The following is a 26555-nucleotide window of genomic DNA, read 5'->3' as shown; positions in this document are numbered from 1 at the left end:
CCTGGCTCCACCCTCTCTGGTAGGCACAATGTTATGAAAATAACAGCTCAGACCAAGGGTCCACCTTGCCCTATGTACTTTCTTTCCAGTAGTCAAAAGCACAAGCAATTTGCAGCTCAGCAGCTGCCAAAGTCAGAAGTGCATCTCGGTGTATTTCTTGGTCCTGGGGGAACCTCTCGTCCTTCTTAAATTCATCCTGTTTCTCCTGTAACCAATGTAAGGTTTCACTCTTCACAACACCTTGTTCTGAGGACTTCTGTGGTTTGATAGCACATCTGCAAGAGGCAATGCCCATCCTCCTGTTTGGCACCTCCTGCTAGCTTCATTTGATGTGACCTTGTACTTGCATGGAAAGAAACAGTGAACAGTTAACCTCTATACCTTCTCTCCTGGCCTCCTGTAGACATATCTTATCCATCTTCTGTTGGGTTTTTTTCTCCAGTCTGAAGAACTCTGCCTTATTTAGCTATTTTTTGCACAGAGGCTGTCAGACCTTTGACCATTCCTGCTGCAACTTCCAGACGTTTGACTCCACAATGACACATCTCTCCTGAGCTCTCCCGGGAAGCTCTAGAGACAGAGCCACAGCACAACCCCTGCCCCCTTCTGCATCACTGTCCCATGAGTTCTCAGTTACTCAGCGATGCCTGGAGACAGGTAAGGGTAGAGGAAAGACATGAAGATAGTTGGACTCACAGACTTGCCTCTCCAAGTCCTTTAGCACTGGGTGCTGGGACCAGGAGATGGACATGGCCACCTCCATGGTGAGTGGCATGCAGACACTTTAGCCACGCTGCAGACTTGGGCTTCTTTTCCCACTCCTTTAGAGGAGCAGCTAATGAATGCCTGATGAAGGCAAAGTCCCTGCAGCCCTTGATCACCATGCCAAAGGGCATTCTCAGCAGTCCCCTCCCCAAGCCTATCTCAAAAGCATTCCTGACCAGCCTCTGCCAACCATCTTTGCCCTCAGAGAACCCCAGCAGCCCAGGCTCAGGCCCAAACAAGGCTCATGCACAGTACATGCCCTGTAGAATGCTCTCTCTGCAACCTTTCCCAAACTTTGCCACCTGCTCTGCTGGTATGCCCAGAGCATCTGACCACCAAGCAAAGCTTCGCCTCTGTTTGCCAGGCACCTCGCAGGATACGCTCACACTGAGATGCAGTTTGAAAATAACAGATGTTACTTCATGTTCTGCATTTTGCAGCGTCAGGAACAAGGTTTCTTTACCAAGAATCCCCTGAGCTCTTCGCCAAGGCAGTCTCAGCCCAAACAGTGTTCCTTGGCACAAAGTCTTTCTCATAGACAACTACCCCCTACACCGTGCCACGTGCCTGCACTGCTGCTGGACAGACAATGTGGCAAAAGGAGTATATTGCAAGGGCAGAGTTTCCCCACACAACTGCCAGAACACAGGTTTCATCATGTGCAATACCACATTGTTACTGAGCCTAGACAAGCCTACAAACAGCATGTGTCCTCCTAACCAGGGAAAACTTCCTGGAGCTGCACACACCAGACAGGACCTAGCAGCTGCAGCCAGAAGCCCTTGTGTCTTTCCACCGCTCCATCCCCATTTCACCTCAGTCAGACTTGCTCCAGGGTCTGAATGATGTGGGTTCAAACTGCCAGCTCTGGCAATTGCAGGACCTTTTATTCATTTCCCTCACACTTGTTGCAGAATCCTGCTGAGGCCAGCAGCACAGAGTGCTGGTCACAGCCTGCTCCCTGCCCCCAGCTCCAGGGAGCATCACATTAGGACACCACCGGAGCACTTAGTCCACCATGCAGGACCCCTCAGCTCTGCCACAGTCCTCTAACCCAGCTCTCCTCGAGCACCCCAGTACCAGGACCCACCCTGCCTCCTTCTGCTAATGTGCCTCTGCCAGCCAGCCGTGACCACCTTCCTTCTGTGCCAACCCAAGAGCTGTGCATGACCCTGGCTGTGGATGCAGGTACAAATGCCAGATCCTGATTAAGAAGCATCTTCTAAAACACTCTGTCAGCAGCAGCCAATAACCACAGATCATCAGGGGAGGAATCTCTGGGATCCCATGAGGGGCAAATAACTGTCCCATCCCAGTGGCACTGACAGCCCTAAGGACAGAGACAAGCTGTCCCTGCCCCATCCCTCTGCACTTGGTGCACAGCCCCAGGACAGCAGATAACTCAGCCCCTCCGTTCTCTGCTGTGAGATTTCACAGGTTCCTCCGTGGCTCCTCCACAGCTCATGCCCAGACACATGCTCCATGTCCCCATCCCCACCACTTTCCACTATCCTTCCACCCTCCTTCTGTTACTGGATTCTTCCAGCTGCCACCAGCGCATCATGGACACCTCACACCAGTCTGTCCAAGGCCACAGTTGCTCCTGGACAGCCAAAAGGGCTTTCTTTCTCCCCTGCCTGCTGTGTAGAAGTAGCTCCTAGCAGGAAGGATATGGGAAGAAAGCAGCAAACTGCTTGGGAGGCAGCAGAACCACTGTGGCTGTGGAGATTTAGGAGCTGGCAGAGCTGATGCTGCTCAGGAATGGTTTAGATGGGGCTTAGAGACTTGATGACCTCAAGGTCCCTTCCATACTTGCTGTTCTAAAATCCTCCTCCCTCCCTTGACACAAAGACAAGGCCAACATGGAACTGCCAGAGGATTTTGGCAGTCACTATCTCCTTGCTCTCACTTGCAGACTCAATATGATCCTGGTCAAATGGCACCTGGACTGGGTGCCTGTCTGTGTTGGACCTGAGCACCCAAATGGACCCCATAGAGAGCCAGGAGAGACGCAGCCACCACAGCTGGAGCCTCAGCACAGCATTCTGCCAGTTCTCACACTGCCTTCTGAAGCCTTGGCAGACCCCTGCCTGTGGGCAAAGCACTGCCAGCCTGCACAGCAGCTTTGCTTGCAACTCCCAGGTGCTGTCTGCCCTCACCACCCTGCTCTCAAGCACCTTCATTCCAGCCCTTTGGGAGAAGAGCCTCTACATGGGGTCTGGGAAGGAGACAGACCCAGATGTAAGGTCCAGGACAACACTCTTGACATAGGCTCAACCTTACTCTCCAATGATGCTGCCCTAGACGCACATTGCGTGCACAGCAATGCATTGCTGGGAGGCTGTGCAAGGCAGTAGCATGCAGACCCTGCCAAAACAGGCACTGCAACTCCATTTCCACAGCGCATCGCTGTGCAAGGCTGACATGCCCAGGTCCAAGTGATGCCCTGCATCTTGGCAGCTTTCATTTCTGTCCTGGTGCTCCGCAGGTTGAGCTCTGCATGTTTGCAGGTGTCCAACCAAACTCCACATCCCGACTGCACATGTAACCATGGCAACTGCACATGCAAGTGGCAAAGCCTCGAGCTGGGCTAACTGCAAATGTAAATGAAACAAACACATGCACAATGCTAAAAGTGTGACCTCTAAATGTCAGCCTTTAACCATTTTGCAGACACCAGTTCTGGTGGTGGCCACCTGCAGCATGCAGAACAGGAGGAAGTCTGCTCCGACAGGGACCTTGGGGCACACAGCTCTGCATCAGGGGTTGGCACAGGTGCTCTGATGCAGAGCAGGGAGGAAAAGATGGCACGTGCATTTCCCAGAGCTAACAGTGTCCCCTGTCTTGGCAACCCACAGCTGCCTCTCTGAGGACACATCCATCCACACCTTACCCAGCTGGCAGATGCCCCCAATTCCACAGAGCACCCTGGTTTTCAGAGGAAGGAAGGTCCCATCAGGCTGACACAAAGCATGGCAAGTACATGGGCTCGCGGGGAGCTGGGTCTGTCAGCTCTCCCACTGCACCCACTCGTGCCCAGCCATGGGGACACCTCCAGCCCCTCTGCCATCACCTGGGACTGAGTCAGCAGCAGTGTCAGACAAGGCACCCTTGAAGGACAGAAGGAAAATCCCAGTGTCACAGGGATTTCATGCTATAGCCACCTCCCTGAGGAAGGTCTGTGGTCTTAGGAAGGGCTGCCAATGGAGGCACTGTTTGGGAGAGCATGGTCCAGAAAGAGAGTGGCTGGCCAAAGGCTTCACGTCACTCATCATTTCTCCCTCCCTCACTGCCAACAGTGCCAGACACGGATGGACCCCAGTGCTAACCATCACCCACCACGCCTGTCCTGCTCTTTAGCTTCAAGTGCAACAGAGCCAAGCTCAGGCAAACGCTGCCAACTCCAGCCACAGCACGTGTTGGTGGAGCCACCGGCAACCCCTGCGCCATGTGCCTGACCCACCACCTTGCTCAGAGCCGAGCACGGCCAGCTTGACAGAGCTCCTGTTTGACACCGAGCCCGCCTCCACCTCGGCCCCCTGCCCAAGAGAGAGACAAGGAATGCCCTTTTGCTCTGAGAACCCAATGACTAATGTCATTCCCCATGCTATGCCAAATAAATGGAGCCAAGGGGATCCCCTGCCTTCCCTTGACCCAGGAATGCTCACGCCAGCAGCCTCACAACAAGCAGCACTGGGCACTTCCTTGCACCCCAAATAACTGACCCCACCTGCACCGGCACCCCCAGCTCCCCGCACAGCCCGGGGAGGATCCCAGTCCCTGGAGCGGGAGCACCTGAGCTGGGACAGTCCCTGCTCACCGCTCCGTGCTGGGCCCAACGGGCTGAGCCGAGCGGAACCGGGCCGTGGATGCAGGGCGGGGGCCGGGGATGCGGGCGGGGGCCGCGCAGCTGAGGCGGGCGCACAATCCCCCTTTCAGCGCGTCGCCATGGCAACCCGCCGGCTCGCCGCGGCCGCTCATCCGGCCCCGTTAACCCTCGCTGTTACCCGCCGCTGCGCTCGGCCCCACCCGTTAACCCCCGTCGCGCCCCGCCCCGATGCCCGGTCCGGCCCCGGATGCCACACACCGGGACCGGCCCGCTGCCACCCCTGCTCCGGGAGGCCCATCACCGCCGCCGCGGCGGCCGGCCCCAGCCCCGCGCCGTGAGGCCGGACCGGTCCCGCCTGGCCGCCCTCCCCAACAAAAGCCATCGCGGGCCGGGCCGGGCCGGGCCGGGCCGGGCGAGGCGGGGCGCACTCACCGTCGGGGGCGCCGGCGCGGCTGGGCCATGCCGGTGGCGGCAGTGGCTGCTCCACGCCCCGCGCTCCGCTCAGTCCAGCCCGACCCCGCACGGGGAGCGCGCGGCGCGTGCACGGCGGGGGCGGGCGGGGGAGGGGCCGTTCCGCAGCACCCCTTCGCTGCCGCCGCCGGCGGCGCCGCCGCCCGGTACCGGTACCGCACTGATAGGACATCCCACGGCCCCGCCGCTGCGCTGGCCGGGCCCGGTACCGCATGCCCGGCATCTGCACCGTCCTGAGTACTGCACCGAGAGGTTATCGCACCCGCCGTGCACCACGCAGTCCGGTACCGCGCCCACTAGGTATCGCCACTGACCGCACCTGCGCCGCCGGTATCTCCCACGGCCCCTAGAACCCTGCCCGTGCACGGCACCGGCACTGCCCAGCTACCGACCCGGAAGGTTCAACCGGGACACCAGCACACCCTGGGGCACCCCCGCAAATGATCTGTGGAGGCATCCCCGTACCGCCCCGGGCATCCTTGTCTACCCCGGGCATTCTGCACCACCCCGGGCATCCCTGCACTGCCCTAGGCATCCTGCACTACCCTGGGCATCCAGAATCCTGCCCCACTGAACCCTATACCTGCCCCAGCCACTTTACATGGGTCCCCTCCACCCCTCCCTGCATAGCCCTGGGCTATGCTGTCCCAGCGGACTCCACAGCAGCTGGGGCACCCCATGCCCTCCAGCCCCAGCATCTTTCCCACGGCCAGGGAGCAGCCTCTGCCTCTTCCATTGTTCTGCAGCACCCAGCCAGTCCAGGGAAGTTTCACCAAATACCAATGCTGGATGCCCGATCTGAGCCTCAGCCCTGGAGCCCAGCGCAGCCCTGCCACTCGTCCACCACCTGCCATGCACTGGGCTGTGGGCTCAGCAACCACAGCCCCATAGGCCCCAGCAGAACCATGCAGCAAGACCTAGCACCTCTGTCATCCCTCTTTCCTCCTGCCTTGCCCCTTCCCAGCGTGGGGATATCTTCACCTCCCATGTATGGCCTCCTGGTAGGAGCCTCCTCTCCTCCAGCCTGCCTCTGCCCATGGCGGGACTACCTCTCTATTTCAGTCCTGCCTGATGTGATTACAGAAATCATTTGAAACAGGGCATGGATTTGGGTCCTGCTGGATGTGTCTGGTCTATGCATATCTCTATGATAGCCAGGGCAGTGTCAGCTGCAATGTTTGATCAAAGAGGAGGACACGCAGTTACCAACAGACACCTCTGCACTTTCTGATCCAGGTGAGGTGAGCTGGGCTCTGCCTCCCTCTTGCTGCCAGAGCTGCAACCTAGACCCTACCGGAGCTCTGCAGAACAGCCATCACTTCCTGTTTAAGATGCTTGTGTAGCAGCATGCAAACGGCAGGCATTTATTTCCACTCTCCCACATGCCACCACCATGCAAGCGTAGAGTCAGTGAATGTGCAGCTGCAGGGATATCCCCACACCCTGATGCAGGTTGGGCTTCACCTGCCCCAGTGCCTTTTGGCTGCTGCTGCAGAGTAGTTCAGAGCTTTCCTGCCCCTCCTGCCCCACTCCTCTCTAAAGGACTGCTCACTGGTGGCTGGCAGCTTGACCGATTTTGTTGCTGGCCTGTTACACCAAGGGTGAGATGCATACTGCCACACTGTATGCCCTTGAGCAGACAACACGATCCAGCACCCCATGGGATGGATGCACAACCCTGCCCTGTGCCCACCAGGGTTTATCAGCCCTTAGAAGCATCTTGAAGCGGCCCCTGGACCAGCGCTGGGCTGCTCCGCAGCAGGCAGGGCTCCAGGAATGGCTCCCTGCGTCCCACTGCCCAGCAAAATCAGCCCATGACAGGGTCATAGTGCGCAGCTGCAGTGGTGCCTCATGGTCCACTCCCCACCATGGGCACAACATGAGGAGGGTTGGGTGCTCGTGGAACTGCTCCACTCCTGGCTTCAACTGCTTGAGTGGACAGCAATCAATTTTCTTGCATACCACCAGCTCTGATGGTGCCTGACAAGCCGCCTTTGCCCAGGGCATGGGCCATGGGGACCATCTGTGCTAGGCTGCTGGATGGGGTGGGTGCATGGTGCACGACCTCCTCCTGCCCACCCACCACCCCACCGCGCCAAGCCTTGTGCAACCTCAGGCTTCTCCCCATGGGCTGGGCACACACCATGTAGCATCGTCTGCACATGCTGCCTGTGGGCCCTGCCCAGAGCCCCCCTGGGTGCTGGCCCCCAGCCCCAGGGAGCCCAGCATCAAACACACACACCCCACACCAGATTGGTGGCCACAGCAGGGCAGTTACATGCGTTACTCAATGAGTAGCATGTAATAAAATCCCCCCGGTTGCCTCTGGCTCTGTCACAAGCAGCATTTAGCCATGACTCAGAGAAAGAGCAGAAGGGCTGGAAGCTGTCAGACCTGCTTAAAACTGCACAGCTCAGTGCTAACATGCAGCACAGCAGCAGCAGGCTGGGCAGAGCACAGGTGCCCAAATGTGCCCTGTGCTATGACCAGGTTTTGTCCCAGTCCCCACATCCCCCCACCCGCTGGAAACCTCTGGGCATCCAGAGGGTCTTATCTTGGACCCGGGGTCTGTTGCCATGATGGAACTCCAGAGTCCCACTCATCCCACGTATACCCAGCCTGCCGCAGCTGGGAGGAGCCTTTTGTGGGAGGAAAGAGCCCCCGTACCCCTCTGTTGCTGGGCCATGCAATAAAGCAGGGTCCCCTGGCAGCAGGCACCTGGCCCTAAGGAGGGATAAGTCATCCTCTTCCTCCAGGGAGGCAGGGTGGTCCCTGGGGCCCTGAAGGGCACAAAGCACGAGGTCAGCACCCATGGTCTCCTGCTGCAGCACTCCAGCCCCGCCACAGCCACCATGCAAGCTACACCCCACTGCACCCCTACCCAGAGCCGCCCATGGCCATGCTGCCTTCTGCCACCCCGCTCCGGTGCTGACTGCTGCAGAGAGCTACCCTCCTCCCACCTCTGGCACAGCAGCGATGCAGAAGGCAGCATCCAAGATGCCGCTTGGCACAAGCTCAGCTGCCTCCCAGGGCCAGCAGAGCAGGCCTCTCGCCACGGCCGCAGCCACCAGGAGAAGGGGCTTGTTCAGCCTAGAGATAGTGCCCAGCCCCTGCAGGCTGTGGCTCCGCTGGCCCTGGGGCAATCCCTGCCCACACCCCAGGCAGGATGGGAGGAGCACAGCCCTCCTTCTGCCTCAGCCGTGGGTCCCTCAGAGTGGTGGCCAGCTGGTACAACCATGACCATGGCTTCCACCTCTGGGGCCACCCAGCACAGGCCATGAGCAAGCAGAGCCCCTGGCACTGGCCTCCTCTGGAGCATGAGGGAATGGGAGACCAGACAGCCTGCTCCTAACAGCCAGCTTGAGGCTGCTCCCCAGCCTGATCCTCATGGAAGGGGACAAGCAGGGAGGCACAGAGGAAGCAGTCCTGTACACATACCTGTTCTCATTAACAAGAGAACCCATCTCCAACAGGCCTGGCCAGCAAAACCTTCCACCCCACCTGCAACAACACGACAGGGAGACTGATGCAGGTGCAAGGGCAGTGCACGGCAGTCCAGTGAAGTTCCACTGACTGGAAAAGGGGAAACATAACCCCCATTTTTAAAAAGGGAAAAAAGGAAGACCCAGGCAACTACAGACCAGTCAGTCTCACCTCTGTGCCTGGCAAGATCATGGCGCAGATCCTTCTGGAAACTATGCTTAGACACATGGAAAATAAGGAGGTGATTGGTGACAGCCAACATGGCTTCACTAAAGGGCAAATCGTGCCTAACAAATTTGGTGGCCTTCTATGATGGGGTTACAGTGTTGGTGGACAAGGGAAGAGTGACAGACACCGTCTACCTGGACTTGTGCAAAGCATTTGATGCTGTCCTGCATGGCATCCTTGTCTCTAAATTGGAGACAGGTGGATTTGACAGATGGACCACTCAGTGGATAAGGAATTGACTGGATGGTCACACTCAGAGACTTGCAGTCAACAGCTCAATGTCCACGTGGAGTTCAGTGACAAGTGGCCTTCCTCAGGGGTCAGTACTGGGACCAGCACTGTTTAACATCTTTGTCAGCAGCATGGACAGCAGGATTGAGTGCAACCTCAGCGAGACTGCTGATGACACCAAGCTGTGTGGTGCAGCGGACACACTGGAGGGAAGGGATGCCATCCAGAGGGACTTTGACAGGCTTGGAAGGCTGGCCCGTGCAACCTGCACAAAGTTCAACAAGGCTAAGTGCAAGGTTGTGCACATGGGTCAGCACAATCCCAAGCACAACTACAAGCTGGGCCGGGAATGGATTCAGAGTAGCACTCAGGAGAAGAACCTGGGAGTGTTGACTGATGAAAAGCTCAACATGAGCTGGCAATGCGCACTTGCAGCCCAGAAAGCCAACTGTGTCCTGGGCTGCATCAAAAGAAGCGTGACCAACAGGTCGAGGGAGGTGATTCTGTCCCTCTACTCTGCTTTCACAAGACCCCTCCCATAGCACTGCATCCAGCTCTGGGGTCCCCAGTAGAAGAAGGACATGGAGCACTGGAACAGGTTGCCCAGAGAAGCTGTAGATGCCCCCTCCTGGAAGTGTTTAAGGCCAGGTTGGATGAGGCTTTGGGCAACCTGTCCTAGTAGAGGGCATCCCTGCCCATGCAGGGGGCTTGGAACTAGATGATCTTTAAGGTGTCTTCTAACCAAAACCATTCTATGATAAAGGAGCCTGGTCTAGCCAGAGATGAGACTCCATGCCAGCAGGCTGCATTAGCCAGGTCAAAAGTTGAGAATGCAGCATGTTATCCATCCAGAGAAAGCACTGTGGCTAGCAGAGGAGGCCTGGTGTTTATCAGCAAAACTGCTGCAAGGAGTAGTGTTGTGAGTGGGCTTGGTCTCAGCTCCTCCTAGACCGAAGGGGTACTAGCTTGAGCATCTCATTAACTGATCTGGCTGGAAAGCTGGGCTTGTTAGAATTACCCTGCAATGTGAGTCCTAACTCCCTCTTTGCTTTATACCTCTGTCTTAGTGGAACATGCCACAGACTACTAGTATGCACAAACCCTTGCAAGCATATGAACACCAGCTTATGAAACAAACAGGGTAAAAGGGCTTTCTTCCCCAAACCAAATTGTTTACCCGTTCACAAAAGCTGAAAATGCAGACATTAGTTCTATTGAGAAAAAGATAAAGGCCATGTGTAGAGGTGCTGCTGGTCTGTACTGGGAAGAGCAGAGAGGAGGAAAGGCAGGCTCTGAAAACACACTCCTTTTGCAAAGTAAGCTCTCTGTATTCATCCAAGAACGTCTGGGGTACGGGGTTCATCTGGTATAAATAAAGTACAAAATTTTACAATGTCTTAATCATTATTTTAACAAAAATACTAAAAACTGAGTAAAAACTGAAACCAAAGTGAGAAGGGAGACTATCAGCCACAAGGGATCTCCATAAACATTTGTAGAAATTGGATAGTAAAAACACTTTCTCTGTACAATAAAACCATCCTCCTGGCATCTCCTGTGAGACAGGCAGCAGCAGCACTGGGGGCACAGGCCAAGGACAGAGGTTGGCAGCAGCCCCCATTTGTGGGTGAGGCTGAAGAGGCTGTCTCCAGTCCACAGTGATATCTCCCCCTCCTGGATCAGGCTGAAATGCCACAGATCAATAGCGTCCAAACGGGTTGTTGTTCTGCTGTGTCTGTGTATCTGTTGAGGTCAAGACAGAGAGTTAGACAGTCACAAGGTCTGGTGCAGAAAACAGATCCCTCTCCCCACATCACCAGCACAGTTTATGAGGAATGTGTCACAAGCTGTGAGAAGAAAAGACAATCCTTATGGCACTCCCTGCTCTGCTCATTTGTCTGAGCCATTATGCAGCAGCACAGTCAGGATCCCACGTTCTTTGAGGAAGAGATAGGTATGTGCCAGTCCTGATCCTGAAGCTTCTCCAGAGAAGATCTCTCCATCCCTCATGGTGGAATTGCTGCACCATAACAAAGCCCTGAAAGGTGGCAGCTAGCTCAGAGGATGAGTTTATGGATGATTTATTTCTGAATTTGAAAGAAAATCTGTGAAGATTGTATGGCTGCAGGTGCTGTGCAAATTGCTCAGCCAGCGTCACTCATCCTGAGGCACACCCAGAAACCAGTTTGTGAAGCTTTCAGAGACAACTATCCTGGCTCCCTGTCAGTATCTCGGTACAAATGAAGGACATGCCCAAAAGACTGCCAGGTGGCACAAAAAGGGCAGGAAACATGGTAAAGTTATATTCAAGAACATGAACTTCCAAACTGATGGGACCGATGTTTTGTGATGTGCTCACAGTATACTTGGGTACCGTCCAATTAATAAAATTCTGTAGTTTCCTGAAACCCAATCAGTATGTTTGGCCCTAAGTCAGACTAAGTAAAAGGAGACCAGTGTAACCTGGCTAGCCTGCTCTCTGTCTCAACTCTGCTGGACAACAGCACATTCAGGGATATCCTGGAGCCTCCTAACGCAGCCTATCCTGGGCCCAACGTATTCTTGTCCCCCTCCTACAGATGGAATTGATGCAAACCCAATGAGGGAGCGTGGAAGCTGCATGCTGACACATGGTTGCACTGGACCCACGCATCTGTTGCATATAGAACAGCTCTGTTTGCTGTACAGACCGGATACAAAAATATGGCTAATCTGCTATATTCAGATTCTTACATGAGGTCTTCCTATACTTGAATGTCCTGGCTGGGATCCTTGCACAGACTTGTGGTTTGTGAATCAGGCTAGTGGGAAATTTAGCACATTAAAACTTGTGCTTTGGGAAGGGATTTTGATGACGAGGACTAAAAATTTTCCATCGGGAACATGTATAAACACAATTTCCAAGTCCATACTCCACACATCATTACGTCTAGCACAGTCTCACACTTAATGCACTGCATTAAAAAAAATGTGTAGTCCATTTCTGGGCATTTTCATAGCATGTCTGACATTTTTATGGGAGAAAAGCCAGTGAGGTGACAGTACAACAGCAGACCATTCAGAAGGGAACAGCACAGACACTGGGTTCTGTTTCTAGATCCCCCAGCCAGTAGTTCAATGCAGATTATAGGAATACAGTGCCAGACTGAACACCATCTATGCCATTACCCTGTCAGTGACAGCAGCCACAAAAGTCCACAGAACACCGCAAACACAGCAAGTATGCAGCAACACTTCCCAGAGTGCCCTCCCTGCATCCAGTTTGTGTCCTGATCACAACACAAACACAGTATCTCTGGGTCATCCATCAAGTGAGTGCCCCAGGATTACAGCTTCCCAGTGGTCATCTGCAGCAGAGGAAATACCTCAATGCTTTAAAGCTGCAGACTGGATGCTTTCAGGAAAGCTGCATGGCATCTCCTAAAAAGGCTCAGCTCCCTCATCCCTCTGCCGGCAGCAGAAGGAAAGTCCGGAAGATTGCTCACAAGCTGGCAAGCACTGCCTGCTCTGCTGCTGTGCCCCTTTGGGCCAAAAGCTCTAAGTCCTGATGCCACCTCCCTGACAGCATCATTTGTGGGCCTCAGACAGTCTGGCTTGGCCTTGCTTCTCTACACCAGGGTACCAGCAATAGAAAAAAAGCAGGGAGGAGACTAGGGACCGCATCAAGAACACTAGGGCTTACTGGAAAGCTGCTGTTGAAGCTGTCGAACCAGAGCAGCTGTTTGCTGCTGCTGCTGCGTCTGCTGAAGGCCCTGGCGCTGGAACTGCAAAGAGAGAGACATAGTTATAGCCACACCATCTGGCTGGCAGCCTCGGCATTCACACAAGCCCTGGGAAGCACAGGAGAGGGAGATAGAGGTGATGCAGGTAGAGCACCGTTGGATTTGTGCTGGACTACCAGGTCCCTCTGTCTCCAAGGGAACACTCACAATGGGCTGCTGAGGGGTAAGAGCCTGCATCCCCAGCCCTGGGGGCTGGCCCTGCGCCTGTGGCTGAGGCACCGTGGAGACCTGGGGTTGCTGCTGCTGCTGCTGCTGCTGCTGCTGCTGCTGCTGCTGCAAAGACAAAAGAGAAGGGACCATCAGGGAACTGTCTGGGCAACGCACACAGCAACAAGGCACAGGAAGGGCTGAAGAAATCATTCCATGCAGTAACATACCCTCTTACACCATTTTCCTTACAGGTACCTATATTACCCGAATTTCACCAGGACGCAAGAAATACAGAGACAGTAACAAAGTTCTTCTGCAAGATGAGGTACCGACAGATGGCAGGAAGAGAACTACAGGTCTACTGGTCAGCTGGGGAATGACCAGGGGCAAACAAGATATAAGAACAGAAAACAACTAAGAGCTACATCAAGAGCTTGGCTGGTTCATCTCTTACCTCCTGGTTAAGATCAGCAGTACTGACTTCAGTGAGCATTTGCCTGACCTGTTCTCAAAATTTTTCCAGAGGTAGCAACAGAGCTCCTATAACCTTCCTACGCAATCCACTCCACGTCACAGTTACTCCTACTACTGGAGTTTTCCCTAATCTCTACTTTGAATCTCACATGTTATGATTTAAGGCCATTTCTTGTCCTACAGTCAAGGGACAAGAACAGATAAAGTCTCTTTGGCTTTTTTTGTAGACAAAAAATTTGGAGACTTGTCTCTGCTCTTGTCTCTGCCTCTCTTAATTCGATGCCCAGGTATTTCAGCCTTTCCTTCTCAGTCATATTCCCCAACTCTTCAATCTGTCTTGCTACCCTTCTCTGTCCTTCATGCCAGCTGGTGTTGCACTTCAGTAAAAGGATGCAGATAAAATTGGATGCAGTGCTTCAACCTAGATGTTGACAGAACTAGTTACAGTGAGAAGAATATTCAGCATGTTGAACTTGGAGTCAGAATATACCCACAAATCTTGAGGTTTTTTAATTTCTCCTAATTTTCAGACATTTCTCCCATTTGCCCAGGTAGTTTTGAATTCTCTAGATCAACAGAAGAATTTCTAGCAGAAATAGAAAACTACTAACGCTATCATAAAAAACACAACATGGTGATGCTGCTAGGTGCAGTTCCAATCACTTGCTCAAAAGGGTAAGATTCAAACCTTGAACAGACTCAGACAAAAATACAATCAGGAGAAGGGACAGTATCTTATAAGAGGAGGTTAGAAAAACCTGACCTATGGAAACTGCAAGTGCTCCCTAGGAATACATTGGGTAAACATCAGAGAGAAAGAAGAGCCAGTAAACAACAGAACACAGTGGACAATAATAATTGGATAGAAGAACCAGTCACAAAACACACTGAGGCTTGGATCATGGATTCAACCCAAAGGGAGTGAGTTTATAAAACAGCCTCCTAACTTTCATCTCAAACCAGTTTGGCCACTTAGGTTCTTGAAATGGATGCTATGACCTGGGTACACAAGAAAGCAGATGACTAAATGAGCCAAGATATTCCTCCTGATTCCATGTCCTACCTTCTTGCAACAGCTGACTACCAACCCATGCAAGACAAACCAAAAGGCCTTTCATCCTTTCTACAAGCCACTGCATCATGACAATCAACTCAAGCACCATGATTCTGTTCTGCATCTTGTATGCCTCTGATAATGCAGCAGGAGTCACAATAACAGGGCAGATTTTGCACACTCCACTTCTTTTTTTTTTAAGCAACCAAGCAATGTCAGCTAAAAGCTGAAGGTATACATGAAGTTACTGAGCTAGGAGAAGTGCTAGCAATTTGTCTGACATGCGTTCTTTTTCTAAATATGAGTGATGAAGAACACTAAAAGAAACCAAGTGAATAGTCAGGGGGTGCTACTCATCAAAAGGACTAACAGCTGCTGACCATGCTACAGGCAGCCTCCTGTCCAGTGCAAGGCAGCAATTCTCAAATACTACTGACTAAAGCTCTCTGCAGGAACCACTGTCTTGCTCAGGTCCCTCTCAGAACACAAAGCCTCAGCACTCCATGCCATGTAGTCTCCCTATATTCTACAGGTTTGTCATAAGGTATGCAATTCACCAGTTAACTCAAACTATTTCTGTGTTTCTCTGTCAATTCAATACATTCCTGTAACTCCAAGAAATGTATTCATATCTGTGAATCATACATGTATTTAATATTCGTAAGACCATAATGCAAATCCATGGAATACTCATGTCTGTTGACACACACCTGTGAACTTCTATGAACCTAGAAAGTTGGGTCTAACAGCTTACTTTGGATCAGTTATTCAACATCCACTGTTAGATGTTGAGTACACGGACTGCTTCACACCAGATTTCCTGACATTGGAAACTGCAACCAACAGTTATTTTTATCTTGTAAAAATGTGGATATGCTCCTAAAAATGATCTTGTAAGGAACAACTCTACCTGCTCTTGTGTGGGCAGGAACATTTTCACCTTGCTTCTAGCTCCTGCAACAGTTCTAAGACAGCTAGCTTTCTGCACAATCTTATGGGCCCAGCTGGAGCAGGAAGAAATGGGATGTAGGCCACAGAGGACTAAACAGACCTTTACTCCTAAATTCCCTTTAGCTCATGCTGGGTGACTAGCAAAAGGCAGTGTGGCAGGTACCTCCACCAGGAGTGGCCAGCTCTAAGGAACGGAGAGCCCCATAGCAAATTATTACAGACAGCCCCCAATAGAGTCAACATCCTTCCTGGCACAGAGGGACAGAGCAGAATATTGCTGACACAAACATAAGCGGTGTTGGGCAAGCCTTGTCCAGCTCCAGCAGCCTTCCTTCTGTCAGCAACCACTCACCCTCAGCATCTGCTGCTGCTGCTGCCTCAGGTACTGCTGTTGCTGGTCAGGCAGTATCTGGCTGGGTCGAACTCCTGAGGGGACTCCTTGTGGACCCAAATGATTCATCCCACTCATCATAGGAGCCTGCTGTATTGACTGGTGAGGAAATCTGCATGAGAAAAGGACAAGCTCATGGAGTAAAATATTCATAGGCAGCCAGCTGCTTCAATCCAAACCCAACTTCTGTCATCCATCAGCAAGATAAACAGCCCAAACAGCCTCTCACAATCCATGCTGCCTCTCTACAGAAAGATGAGGAACACCAGTGCCTCTCAAGGATTTAATCCAACCTGTTTTTCTAAAAGCCCTAAGTAACAGTCCTTGGCCCACTGTTCTGCATGGTTTCCCTGCTGGATATATGCCTGCTCAGGAACAGTGTAAATCCCAGATCCAGCCTTGGGATGGTGATCTGCTAGTCAGATTTAAAACCAAAACTATGGCTTTCCCTGGTCATTTTTCTCATACTTCCCAATTCCATCTTTCTCTGGCTGGTAACACTGTCTCCTGCCTGCAACTAGCATCTATGGATTTCATCCTGTGTCTCTGTTTCTTCCCAGGACTGAAAGCTGGATAACAGTGTTCCCCTGAGAGTGAGAAGGACTCAGAGGCTGTCTAACACAGCACAGAGAACAGGCTTTTCACAGATTGCTGTTAGGGTTGTCTGAGCAGAGCAGGGAAGCCCTTGACGAAACACAGCTTATTAACATCCAGTAGGGTGAGAGGTACCTCTGTGTGGTGCCCAAGGTGTGCCCATAGCCAGGGGCCTGCTGGTGTACATAGCCGCTTGGTCTCTGCTGCATCTGTCTAACAGGATCTACCAGGGCAGGATTAGAGCTGGGGTGAGAATTCTGATAGGGCTGGCCAGAATAGGTAGGAGGTACCATCGTGCCTGACTGGGAGGGGTGCTGCTGAAGGCCTATGTGGGAGACATAAGGTGTGTAACCCTGAAATGAAACAAAAAGCCTTTATCAGTCGTGGGGTAAGGTACAAAAGAGAAAGTGGAACACAGGACATCAGCCTCCTGTAAGTACTGTCACAAGGCTGCTCATCTCTGGGATTCAGATTCATGCTGCCCAGTAAATGAGGAGTGAGAGATTTCAGAATTTAGTACCAGAAACAAAGATGCTGCCCTGTGCTGGAGCCAGATTCCAGTCTTACCTGTGCTCACTGCCACTTACCTGGGAGGGCTGCAGTGCTCCATAGGATGGGGTTGGAGCCATCTGGCGCACAGGCTGCTGTCCCATTATGCCTTGTCCCTGCTGGAAAGCAACAGAGGAACACTTTTTTCAACATCTCCAAAGGACAGGACACTGCTGCTCTCTTCTCAGCAGCTCCCACCAAACCAGACAAGTAGCTTCACTGCTAAACCTACGAGGCTGCTGCACAGCATGCAGATGCAAATGACTTCTGTCTCACCCTGACTTGGGACAAACAAGTCACTAACATCCCTAACACCCCACAGCAAGGATGTGCCCCTCTCACTGCCCAACAGCCACAGATGTCCCAGTGTACCTCACTGATAGCCTCCACCAACTGTTAGTGACGTGGGCCCAAAAAGCAGGTGGCAAACACAGTGCTGCACCAGAGGAATAGACACAAGAGAACATCTTTCCAGGGCAGAAACAAAGACAAGATTGGAGAGTTCTAGCAAAAACCCGATAGCTCCAACAAACAGCTTGGGCTTGCTGTACTGTGAGGCCCAGCAACACCAAGAGCACAGATCTGACTTACCAGCTTTGCTTGAAGCTGCTGCCTCAGTATCTGTCCCTGGGACACTGGAGGCTGCTGTCTGTATACTGCTGGCTTGTAGGAGGGGTCAATGCCCATCATGGTCCCCATCCCTGGAGGCAGCACACCACTGTAGGGAGGACGACTCTGAACAAGTTTCCCCAGTGGCATGCGTACTGGTCTGTAGGATGTATCCAGGCGAGGGCCACCTGCAAGAGGAAGAGAAACAGGCCAACTAGTCACGTGCTATTGCTGAGGCTTGTAGCTCCAGAATGACTGTTCATCACTGTATCTAGACATATGACAGGCAAAACAGAAAGCGTAGGGACCTGCATAGAACCATCTCACAGAAGGGGTTCCCAGAGGTGCAACATGCTCACCTTTCCTGTGCACCTACCTGCTGGAAGAGGCTGATTCTGGGCATAGAGACCCACTGGTGACTGCCCATATGCCAGCCTTGATATAGTGCTTCCTGACTGGTGGTGCAAGAGATCTGTAGGCATACCAACTCCATATGAAACCCCTCGGCTAGGGCCCAACACAAAATCCTGCAAAGACAACGAAGGATTAAGAAAGATCAACGTGCACTGTGAATTAATGAATGGATGAGGAGTAGGAAAAGGTTGCAAAGTACATAGGAGGAAGCCTGGGATGTTATTTGAGCTGGGCAGCCTCCTTTCCTCCCATCAGGGATTAAAAAAAAAGTTTGCTGTGCCCCAGGCTAGAGAGAGCAGGATAGAGGTCCAGCACCCCCAGCTGAGAGGAAACACATCCCATCTTCACCATTATGCCACCTTCGGGCTCCTCAGGAAGACTCAAGGGAGTGCTCTGACTAGGAAGGGTGGACATGGGAGGTCCATGCAGTCAATTACCTCAGTTTTGCTGGCAGATTGGTTGCGTTTCTTGGTTTTGCTCTGTTTTTTCTTACGTTCCTCAGTAGAGGTGGCAGGATTAGAGCTTGTTTTATCAGCCTTGGCTGGTTCCACAGCTTTCTTCTCTGGCTCTAAAGCCACAGGTGTAGGAGGCTCTTCCTCTTCAGGGGGCAGTGGCAACGGCTCCAGGTAGTAACTGCGGGGCTTGGGTTTCAAGTGTGCGTGGTACAGAAGAAGCCTCTGCTGCTCCTCAAATCTAGACACCTTGCGATCCACCCGGACTGTCCCAAACCATCCCCAGGAGAGGGGGGCTGAATGCTTTAAGCCCTCAAACAGATCCCAAGGGGAAATCTTCTGCTTTGTAGAGACCTGCAAACCCTTTAAAGCAAGAGGGATAAGAACCTCCAAGTCCCTGTTGTTTCTCCTACAAGGGTACAGGAAATTCTATGCGTTCTTCAGGCTCTACTCCATGTGTCCCAGTACACAGCCTGAGCCCTTATTAGTGGGCCCTGCTCCTCCACATGGCAAAGCAGTCAACAACTGCTGGTCTCCTTCATTCCATCTCTGCCAGTTTTCTGCACACTGGCACTGCCCAGTAACTCACATGACAGGGAATACGGGTTTCTCTTTATGCTTTATATAGCCATAAGTACAAAACCAAAGTTTACATAACTTCTCAGGCCACAGAAGCATGTATCACCAAGCATTAACGCCCAGCTTCGCCCTTTTTGGACATGGTCATGTGCCAGCTCGTCTGTGTGCAGCCAGCCACATCAAGCTCAGCAGGCAACAGGGCACTGCATACAGATGCCTCCCAAGCTGTGTAAACTCAACGCACTCAGGAGCTGTGATGCAGAAAAAAGGAAAAAAAAAGCTTCACTTACCTCCTTCTTGAAGATGGAGTCAAATCCAGCTATTTTATTGCCTTTGGTGTCAATGAGGGATCCCTGAGGTTCACAGGTGATGACATCCCGGGTCTGCTTTGGAAGTGGCAGTAGCTGTCGCACCTTCTCCAGGCTGTCGGATTGCCGGTCCCCCAGCTCTTTCTGCACAAGTGGAATACAGAAGACTTGAAGAATCGCTCAGGAAAAATCATCCAAAGCTCACCTGTGCCTCTTCTGGTGTCAACCTCCATCCCTGCATTACCTCTCACCTTTGCGCCCTTCAGCCCTACAGAGCCACTGGGTCAACCCTAACTGCTTCATCTAAACAGCAGCATCAGGATAAGTACTGTTCATGAGACACAGGTAAATCTGCATAGTTGGACAACCGTGACACAGCATACACTGCTCCCCATAAATGTCCCTCACCCTGAGTTTCTTGACAAGATTCATGTATGCCCGCTTGTTCTCTTCCATGCTGCCCTGAGAAATGCTGGACATATCAGCAGCCAAGGTGCCATTGATGAGAACACTCAGCATATCCAACACGGTGGTGAAGAGCTCACTGTTGGTCAGAGCAGAAAGGTCAAAGTCACCTGAGAAGCAGACATAAAGCCTCTGCATCATAGTAACACTAAGCATTGTTATATTGCTGCCAAGAATACCGCCTATAATCAGAACTGCAAAGTGCTCTTCAGACTAACCACAGGGTGTTCACACTTAATTCAAGTGCAGTATCACAGATTAAGACTGGCCTCCTGACTATCCATTCAGCTGCTCCAAAAAAGCAGGTCGAGGCTCAGCTCTCCCTTGCTTATCTCTCTGCATCTGGAAAGCCAAGTTTGCTGTGGGTATGTCAGAGTGCACTTGGATACTACGACCTAGGTTGTAGCCTGCTATTACTCTGAAATCTCTTTTGGCTGTCACAGTCCTTCTGACAGGTCATCTAGAGACACAGTTAGTTCACATGAGAAAAGGGGCCATGCTAATGACTGCCTCCCTTCAGAAATGTATGGATCAGAAGTCAGCCAGAAAGTTACTTGTTTGACTGCATGTCCACGGTGCCACTGCTGATGATGTCCAGGAGAAGCACAGCCCATTCAGTCGTCTGCTGTGTACTGCGTTGAACTGTGTCAAACATTCCCCCTACCTGGCAAAGAAAAGTAGTTTAGTGACAAGGACACCATGAAGAAACACAAAGTTTTAAAAATAAGAAAGGAGCCTAAACCACATCAACTCCTGTGCCACAGCAACTCCTACCGAGAGCTGAAAGAGACTGCAGTTAGCTGGACAAACCTCAGATGCAAGTAGCAGTGCTGTGGACTGCAGAAGTATTGAAATGGGAAGGCATATCTCCAAAACAGAGACCAAAGCTGTGGATTTCATACTGGCAAAATAGAGCAAGGGAGTTTTTCCACGCACTCTATCCCACTCAGGGCTTCAGACCTCCTATTTCCTTGCCTCAGGACATATATAGCCCCTCCAGTGTGTATGTGTGTTCCAAAAAAAAGGAAAAAAGGCAGACAACTCTTCACCCCATATGGTTAATCTCTTTTTCTACACCTGCTCACCAAATTCAATCGTAGTTTCAGGGCCTCATGCATCAGCTGCTTGGCTTTGCAGTCATCTTGGTACTGATCTTCCCGCCAATTCGTAACAATCTAAGAAATTTAGAAAAGAGGACAGACCTCACAAGCTGCATGCTGAAGTTCACAGAGAACAGCTTGTACTGCTCACTGTTCAGTGACTTAGAGATGGTCAGCTCAAGCACCCTATACCAACCAGGGTAAGATCTTTCCCTTATTGAGCGTATAATCAGCCAGACAACATCCCCGAGAACATGCCCAATACCCTGCCTGCTGGAGGAGCAGGACCTTGAGGAAGTGAGAGGAGAATTAAGACACCTACCTGCTGGACCTGACTGTACAGAGAGGTGAGGAGGCCTTCCCGCTGCTCATCCTGTCCTTTCAAGCATGTTAGCACCAGTGATAGAAATGGCTGCTGGCTCAGGAGGGACATGCTGCAGAGACAACAGAGATGGAGCTATACTGCCAGGCTGGGGGGATCAGCACAGCAAGCATTGCCTGTCCTTTCTCCAGGACTCACCTCTTCTGCTTCTGGCGGTCCCGCTCTTTGCGGGATGATGACCCCAGATGTTGTCCTTTCTCCAGTTCCTCTCCAGCAGCTTTCAGCACATGGCCCTGCACTGATGTTGGAAGCTTGGCAATCAAAGGGGCCACCAGCCACACTCCTGATCTCTCCAGGGAGCTGTAACAACACAGGAGAGAGAAGCAATTTGCAATCCAATCAATCTGATTCAGACTTGTCTACAAGGCAGCTGCATGCTGGGACTACACCTACCTGAGGATGGGTTTGGATTTGTTGCTGGCAGGTGTAGCACTTGCTGAGCTACTGATATTGTTGACTCCATTGCCAGCAGAGCTAGCAGAGCTGGTTTCTGCTGACTGCTGGAATACCTCAATAGTGGCCTTGGCTATATTTTCTAACAAGGAGTTCATCTCCTGGAGATAGGGAAGACAAGACAGCCAAGTCCTTCTCTGAGAGCACCCACTGACAGGGTTTGCACATTTCAACACAACTCAGTACATACCCAGTTTGCCAGCTTCCCCATGGCTGCTGCTCTTTGGGTCTCAGACTCATTGCATCCTTCTCATGCTTGGCTTTCGCAGGTCTGACTCCCTCTTTGTTTACTTTCTCCCTATTCCCACTTCTGTCATGCCACCTCCCCACCACCTCGCAAGCAGCCACTTCAACAATGGCAACACACATCCCTGTACAGTCCCTCTGAGCAGAAACTCACATTGTTTGCCGTCTGCTTAATCATGAGCTGCAGCTCCAGTGAGGACTGCCTCATGGTCCACTGGTCCAGATTCTGCAACACATGCACGCATACTTCGTATGAGTCCTTATCTCAGTTCAAACTATGTCAACTCGCACCCTCAGCTCCCACAACGAGTGTCAGACCCCTCAGAGGGCTGCATTTTGGACAACCCCATTCTAATGCTACATTAGGGGCAGGAGGGTAGGAAGGCTCTGCAGAGGGATCTGGACAGGCTGGATCAATGGGCCGAGGCCAGCTGTATGAGGTTTAACAAGGCCAAGTGCTGGGTCCTGCACTTCAGTCACAACCACTCCATGCAATGCTACAGACTTGGGGAAGAGTGGCTGGAAAGCTGCCTAGTGGAAAAGGACCTGGGGGTGCTGGTTGACAGCCGGCTGAACATGAGCCAGCAGTGTGCCCAGGTGGCCAAGAAGGCCAACAGCATCCTGGCTTGTATCAGGAATAGCATGGCATGCAGGAGCAGCGATGTGATTGTGCCCCTGTACTCGGCTCTGGTGAGGCTGCACCTCAAATACTGTGTTCAGTTTTGAGCCCCTCAGTACAAGAAGGGCATTGAGCTGCTGAAGCACGTCCGGAGAAGGGCAACAAAGCTGGTAAAAGGACAGCAGCACAAGTCTTATGAGGAGCGGCTGAGGGAATGGGGGCTGTTTAGCCTAGAGAAAAGGAGGCTGAGGGGAGACCTTATTGCTCTCTACAACTATCTCAAAGGAGGTTGTAGTGAGGTGGGTGTTGGTCTCTTCTCCCAAGTAACTAGCAAAACAACAAGAGGAAATAGTCTCGAGTTCCATTGGAGGAGGTTTAGATTGGATATTAGGAAAAATTTCTTCACCAGAAGAGCGGTCAGGCATTGGAACAGGCTGCCCAGAGAAGTGGTGGAATCACCATGCCTGGAGGTGTTCAAAAAACGTGTAGAGGTGGCATTTCAGGACATGGTTTAGTAGACATGGTGGTGGTGGGTTGACAGTTGGATTTGATGATCTTAGAGGTCTTTTCCAACCTATAAGATTCTATGATTAGGCAATTACTAGGATACCCTTAGACTCTGCCAGGAGCCTGCACCTGTAAGATGCGTTTAATCCTCTGCCGCTGAGGATTTTCTCCTTCCTCATTGTCCAGCAGCCGGTGTGGATAACAAATCAGCTGCATCAGCCTCTGGGCCTGTGTGCTGCTCAGGACAGGATCCTGTAAGTCATTGCTGTCTTCACAGAGGGACTTCAAACATCGCTCACCTACCCACTCCTGCAAGATGAGGGCAGAGTCAGCACAGTCAAACTGATGCCTGATTCCAAACCAGTGCCCCTACTTTCAATCTCAAAGAGATAAGGAGAACACAAAGCTCATAAAAACCTTATTAGCACGCAGTTACGCCTGATAATCATTTCTCTTCATGAGCTGTCCTATCCTGATTCAGCAGGCGTCAGGCACAGCACAGCAATCACAACAGAGAAAACATCAACTTTAAGAAGTCAGTGGTGAAACACAGTAGCTACTGTTTCTTTTGATAAAATATTGGTATGATTTAACAGTACACAGTCACTGTCATGCCCAGGCTCCATCAACATTGCCACTTGGGCTCAAAAGATGAGAAGGGATCACTTAAAATTATCTGGTCTATTTCCTGCACAAAGTCCTGGAGCTGTTCTAAATTAAATAATTCATGGCTGCAGCTAAGGCTAAACTAGAACATGTCTTAGGGAAAAGCACACCCCTTAATTCTCAAATAATGATGGAAAACGCACTACCATCCTTAGTAAAAGCAAATGACATTACTTCTCAAAGCCTGGAAAGGGAAACAACTGATTGGACACAAACCATTTATAAAGTAACAAATCTTGAGGAGAAGGTATACAGAAAACTATTATTGTCAGCCTCTCAATTTCAGTTGGTGGTCTCTAAATGTATGATAATAGAGGCAGCAGTTTCCAAAACAAAAATGAGGTAGGTACTTCTTCACACAATTTACAGTTAACCTGCAGCATTCATTACTGCAGGATTTTTTCATATTGAAAATTAATTAGACAAATTCATGAAATTAAAATCTACAGAGGACTGCTATATAAGCACTTCTGCACTGCAGAGCTAGCTAGCCTGATCAGAGAATTCTTCCACTGAGAAGCGACAACCAGAGGAGAAGAGATGAGGATCCAGTTCATGAAGGACAGATGCTGGTGTTAAGCCTAGAAAGCTGGGAACAGTCCCTGTCAGTGCAGTAGACAGCACTAAGCATTAAGTGGAGCACAAAGATTGGAAGGCCAAATATCTGGTTTGAAATCCTTATGAAACCACAGCCTAGATCTTCAACTTCATCCCAGATGAAGTTTCCACTTTGCCAACACACATAATCTGGTGATTTCTCCAATGCCTATTACATTTCTTCCCTTCAGTGTCACTACATCATAATCTCTTAAAACTTCTCTTCCTTGTGTACATAATATGCATATCCTTGGGAAGACCCTTTTTGTCACTTGCTAAGCTTCCTACAAAAATTCAGACTTTGTCTCTGATCCACTCTATTGGTATAATCTCACAAATAAGTATGAACTCAACTACCATCTTCAACCTTGAGCGACTTTTAGCCTCTCTCTCGGCAACACTTCTTTACAAACCAGCCACCTCTGTGGGCTTCATATTACTGAAGCAGGGCCCCTCATCTGCCTCTTCACAGGAGACCACTATGAACATATTTTCCAAGCACTATGGACAACTCTATCATCCCAATCACCAGATTCAGGTAAGCGCTTTTGCATCATGCTTCCCTCTTGGTTCCCACTGTGGTTTATCACAGCTCTATGAAGTTAACCTTTTCAAAAGGCCAGTCACAATTACCTTTATTAATTTAAACAGGCTAAAGGGCAGACCAGCAACTACATCATTTGCACCTAAGAAACCTTTAACCTGAATCTATATAATCCACTCCTTTTCCCCACACCCTCATGATGAAGTCTAAAAAATATACACCTGAATATAAGATGCAACATTTTCTGAGTTTGAGAAATCACAACCTATAGTTTAAGGAATGTCTATGTCCTTAGACATTCCAGAATTGATAGCAGTGAGTTCTGCAGCATCCACCACTCACACTGAAGACACTAACATTGAACACATAATTTTACCAGCCCTTTACAGACGCAGGAACCCTGCAGGAGCTCTGGCACAATTTGGTGGCACCCACTCGTGTCTATTGGAATGCTTGCTCCTGCACAACCAGTGCTGCCAATAACTGGTATGAGGACTGATACCCAACACTGCTACTCCCTCCTGCACTCACACGCACTTTCTACCTACTGTGAGTCCTTCCTACAGAGACTGGGACCAGCAGGGAAATATCCACTTCTGTCAATGCTGCGGTAACACCAAATATGTTGAATTTACACCTGTAAATAGGTGGTTCCAATTCTTCTTTGGTAGGTTGGTAACATTGCTATATAGCGAGCCAATTAACAAACAACAGCATCACAAAGCACAAGGACAACACAGCACCAATGTGTTGTGTTTACACATTAGTAATAGGGAATACAGGTTTCAAATTGTAACTGCATATTTTCTGTTGACAGAATAAATTTGCAAATAAGGCCAAGGACACCCTTCAACATCCATTTTCATACAGTAGTGGTAACAGCCACTCCACTCTGCAGCTAAGTACCTTATTAGCCAGGTTTCAGTTCCTCAAACGTCAATTTTCCACAAAGGAACAGAAATACTGGTGCTGTCAGATTAGGCTAAGCAAAAGATTTTTGGTTTTGTTCCTTTAATTAACTAAACAGGACACTGCAGAGCCCAGAGATACTTTAACAGCCTAGCTGCAAGCAACACTTAAGCTACATTCTGAAAGGCACCAATTATCACTTCAACAAGCTGCCTTCCCCATGCTTATCTTCTTTGCCACCAGCACACATCTCAGCAAACCACTCCCAGCACTCCTGTCCTTGGACGTGAGCCCCGTGCTGTTGCCAAAGCAAAGGGGATGTGCAGTCCATGCATACTGCAACACCTAATTCTTGACAACTGTTTGCCTCTATTTTTTGCTAATGGAGAGCAATCCTTAGCAACATCACATGGCAGAACCATAACAGGTTCTTTATTGAGCTTCCAAAGAAATACCTGCCAAACCCCATCTGCATAAAGTCTATGGGAAATATCTGTCTGCAGAAGAGGTAAGGACAAACCTAGAGATGGGACAGACTCACCTGTTGACATATACTCCTTAGTACATACTTGGCATAAATATCCAAGCTAGCTGTTTCTACAGTTACTACCCGACTACCGGACTTCCTGGTGCCCAGCTCATCATCCATGAGATCATCGACACCTCCAGGGTGGGAAAAGCCAGAGCCTTTCAGTTCTGCATCTCCTACAAGAAAAGCACAAGTGTCACTATCATCAATGCTTAAACCCAAAG

General features: G+C 50.8%; 2 protein-coding genes across 7 annotated transcripts in view; both read right to left on the bottom strand.

Annotated features, from left to right (window-relative positions):
- NLGN3 (neuroligin 3) overlaps window positions 1–5133 on the bottom strand; it is a 40381-nt gene extending 35248 nt beyond the window's left edge. For all 3 annotated transcript variants that reach the window (XM_054838884.1, XM_054838885.1, XM_054838886.1), the window contains exon 1: window positions 5027–5133. The gene's annotated coding sequence lies outside the window, so the exon portion shown is untranslated. The remainder of the gene's footprint in view (window positions 1–5026) is intronic.
- Window positions 5134–10311: 5178 nt separating this feature from the next.
- Window positions 10312–26555, bottom strand: part of MED12 (mediator complex subunit 12) — a 38937-nt gene continuing 22693 nt past the window's right edge. For 2 of the 4 annotated variants that reach the window (XM_054838880.1, XM_054838883.1), the window contains exons 26-44: window positions 26344–26507; window positions 23216–23395; window positions 22115–22186; window positions 21655–21815; window positions 21400–21561; window positions 21202–21313; window positions 20865–20954; window positions 20334–20443; window positions 19723–19858; window positions 19297–19458; window positions 18413–18790; window positions 17938–18088; window positions 17544–17749; window positions 16991–17071; window positions 16539–16756; window positions 15771–15921; window positions 12937–13062; window positions 12690–12771; window positions 10312–10750 (exon numbers count right to left, since the gene is read on the bottom strand). In XM_054838880.1, coding sequence (XP_054694855.1) covers window positions 10707–10750; window positions 12690–12771; window positions 12937–13062; window positions 15771–15921; window positions 16539–16756; window positions 16991–17071; window positions 17544–17749; window positions 17938–18088; window positions 18413–18790; window positions 19297–19458; window positions 19723–19858; window positions 20334–20443; window positions 20865–20954; window positions 21202–21313; window positions 21400–21561; window positions 21655–21815; window positions 22115–22186; window positions 23216–23395; window positions 26344–26507 — 2786 coding nt within the window. In that variant the 3' untranslated portion in view covers window positions 10312–10706. Of the gene's footprint in view, window positions 10751–12689; window positions 12772–12936; window positions 13063–15770; window positions 15922–16538; window positions 16757–16990; window positions 17072–17543; window positions 17750–17937; window positions 18089–18412; window positions 18791–19296; window positions 19459–19722; window positions 19859–20333; window positions 20444–20864; window positions 20955–21201; window positions 21314–21399; window positions 21562–21654; window positions 21816–22114; window positions 22187–23215; window positions 23396–26343; window positions 26508–26555 lie in introns of those variants that run through there. The other 2 variants (XM_054838881.1, XR_008578886.1) reach the window with 2 other exon arrangements.

This window comes from Grus americana, chromosome 12 (genome assembly GCF_028858705.1).
Source record: "Grus americana isolate bGruAme1 chromosome 12, bGruAme1.mat, whole genome shotgun sequence".
NCBI classification, from domain to species: domain Eukaryota; kingdom Metazoa; phylum Chordata; class Aves; order Gruiformes; family Gruidae; genus Grus; species Grus americana.
Note: the sequence above shows the minus strand (reverse complement) of the source record. Positions and strands in the feature narration are given on the sequence as shown.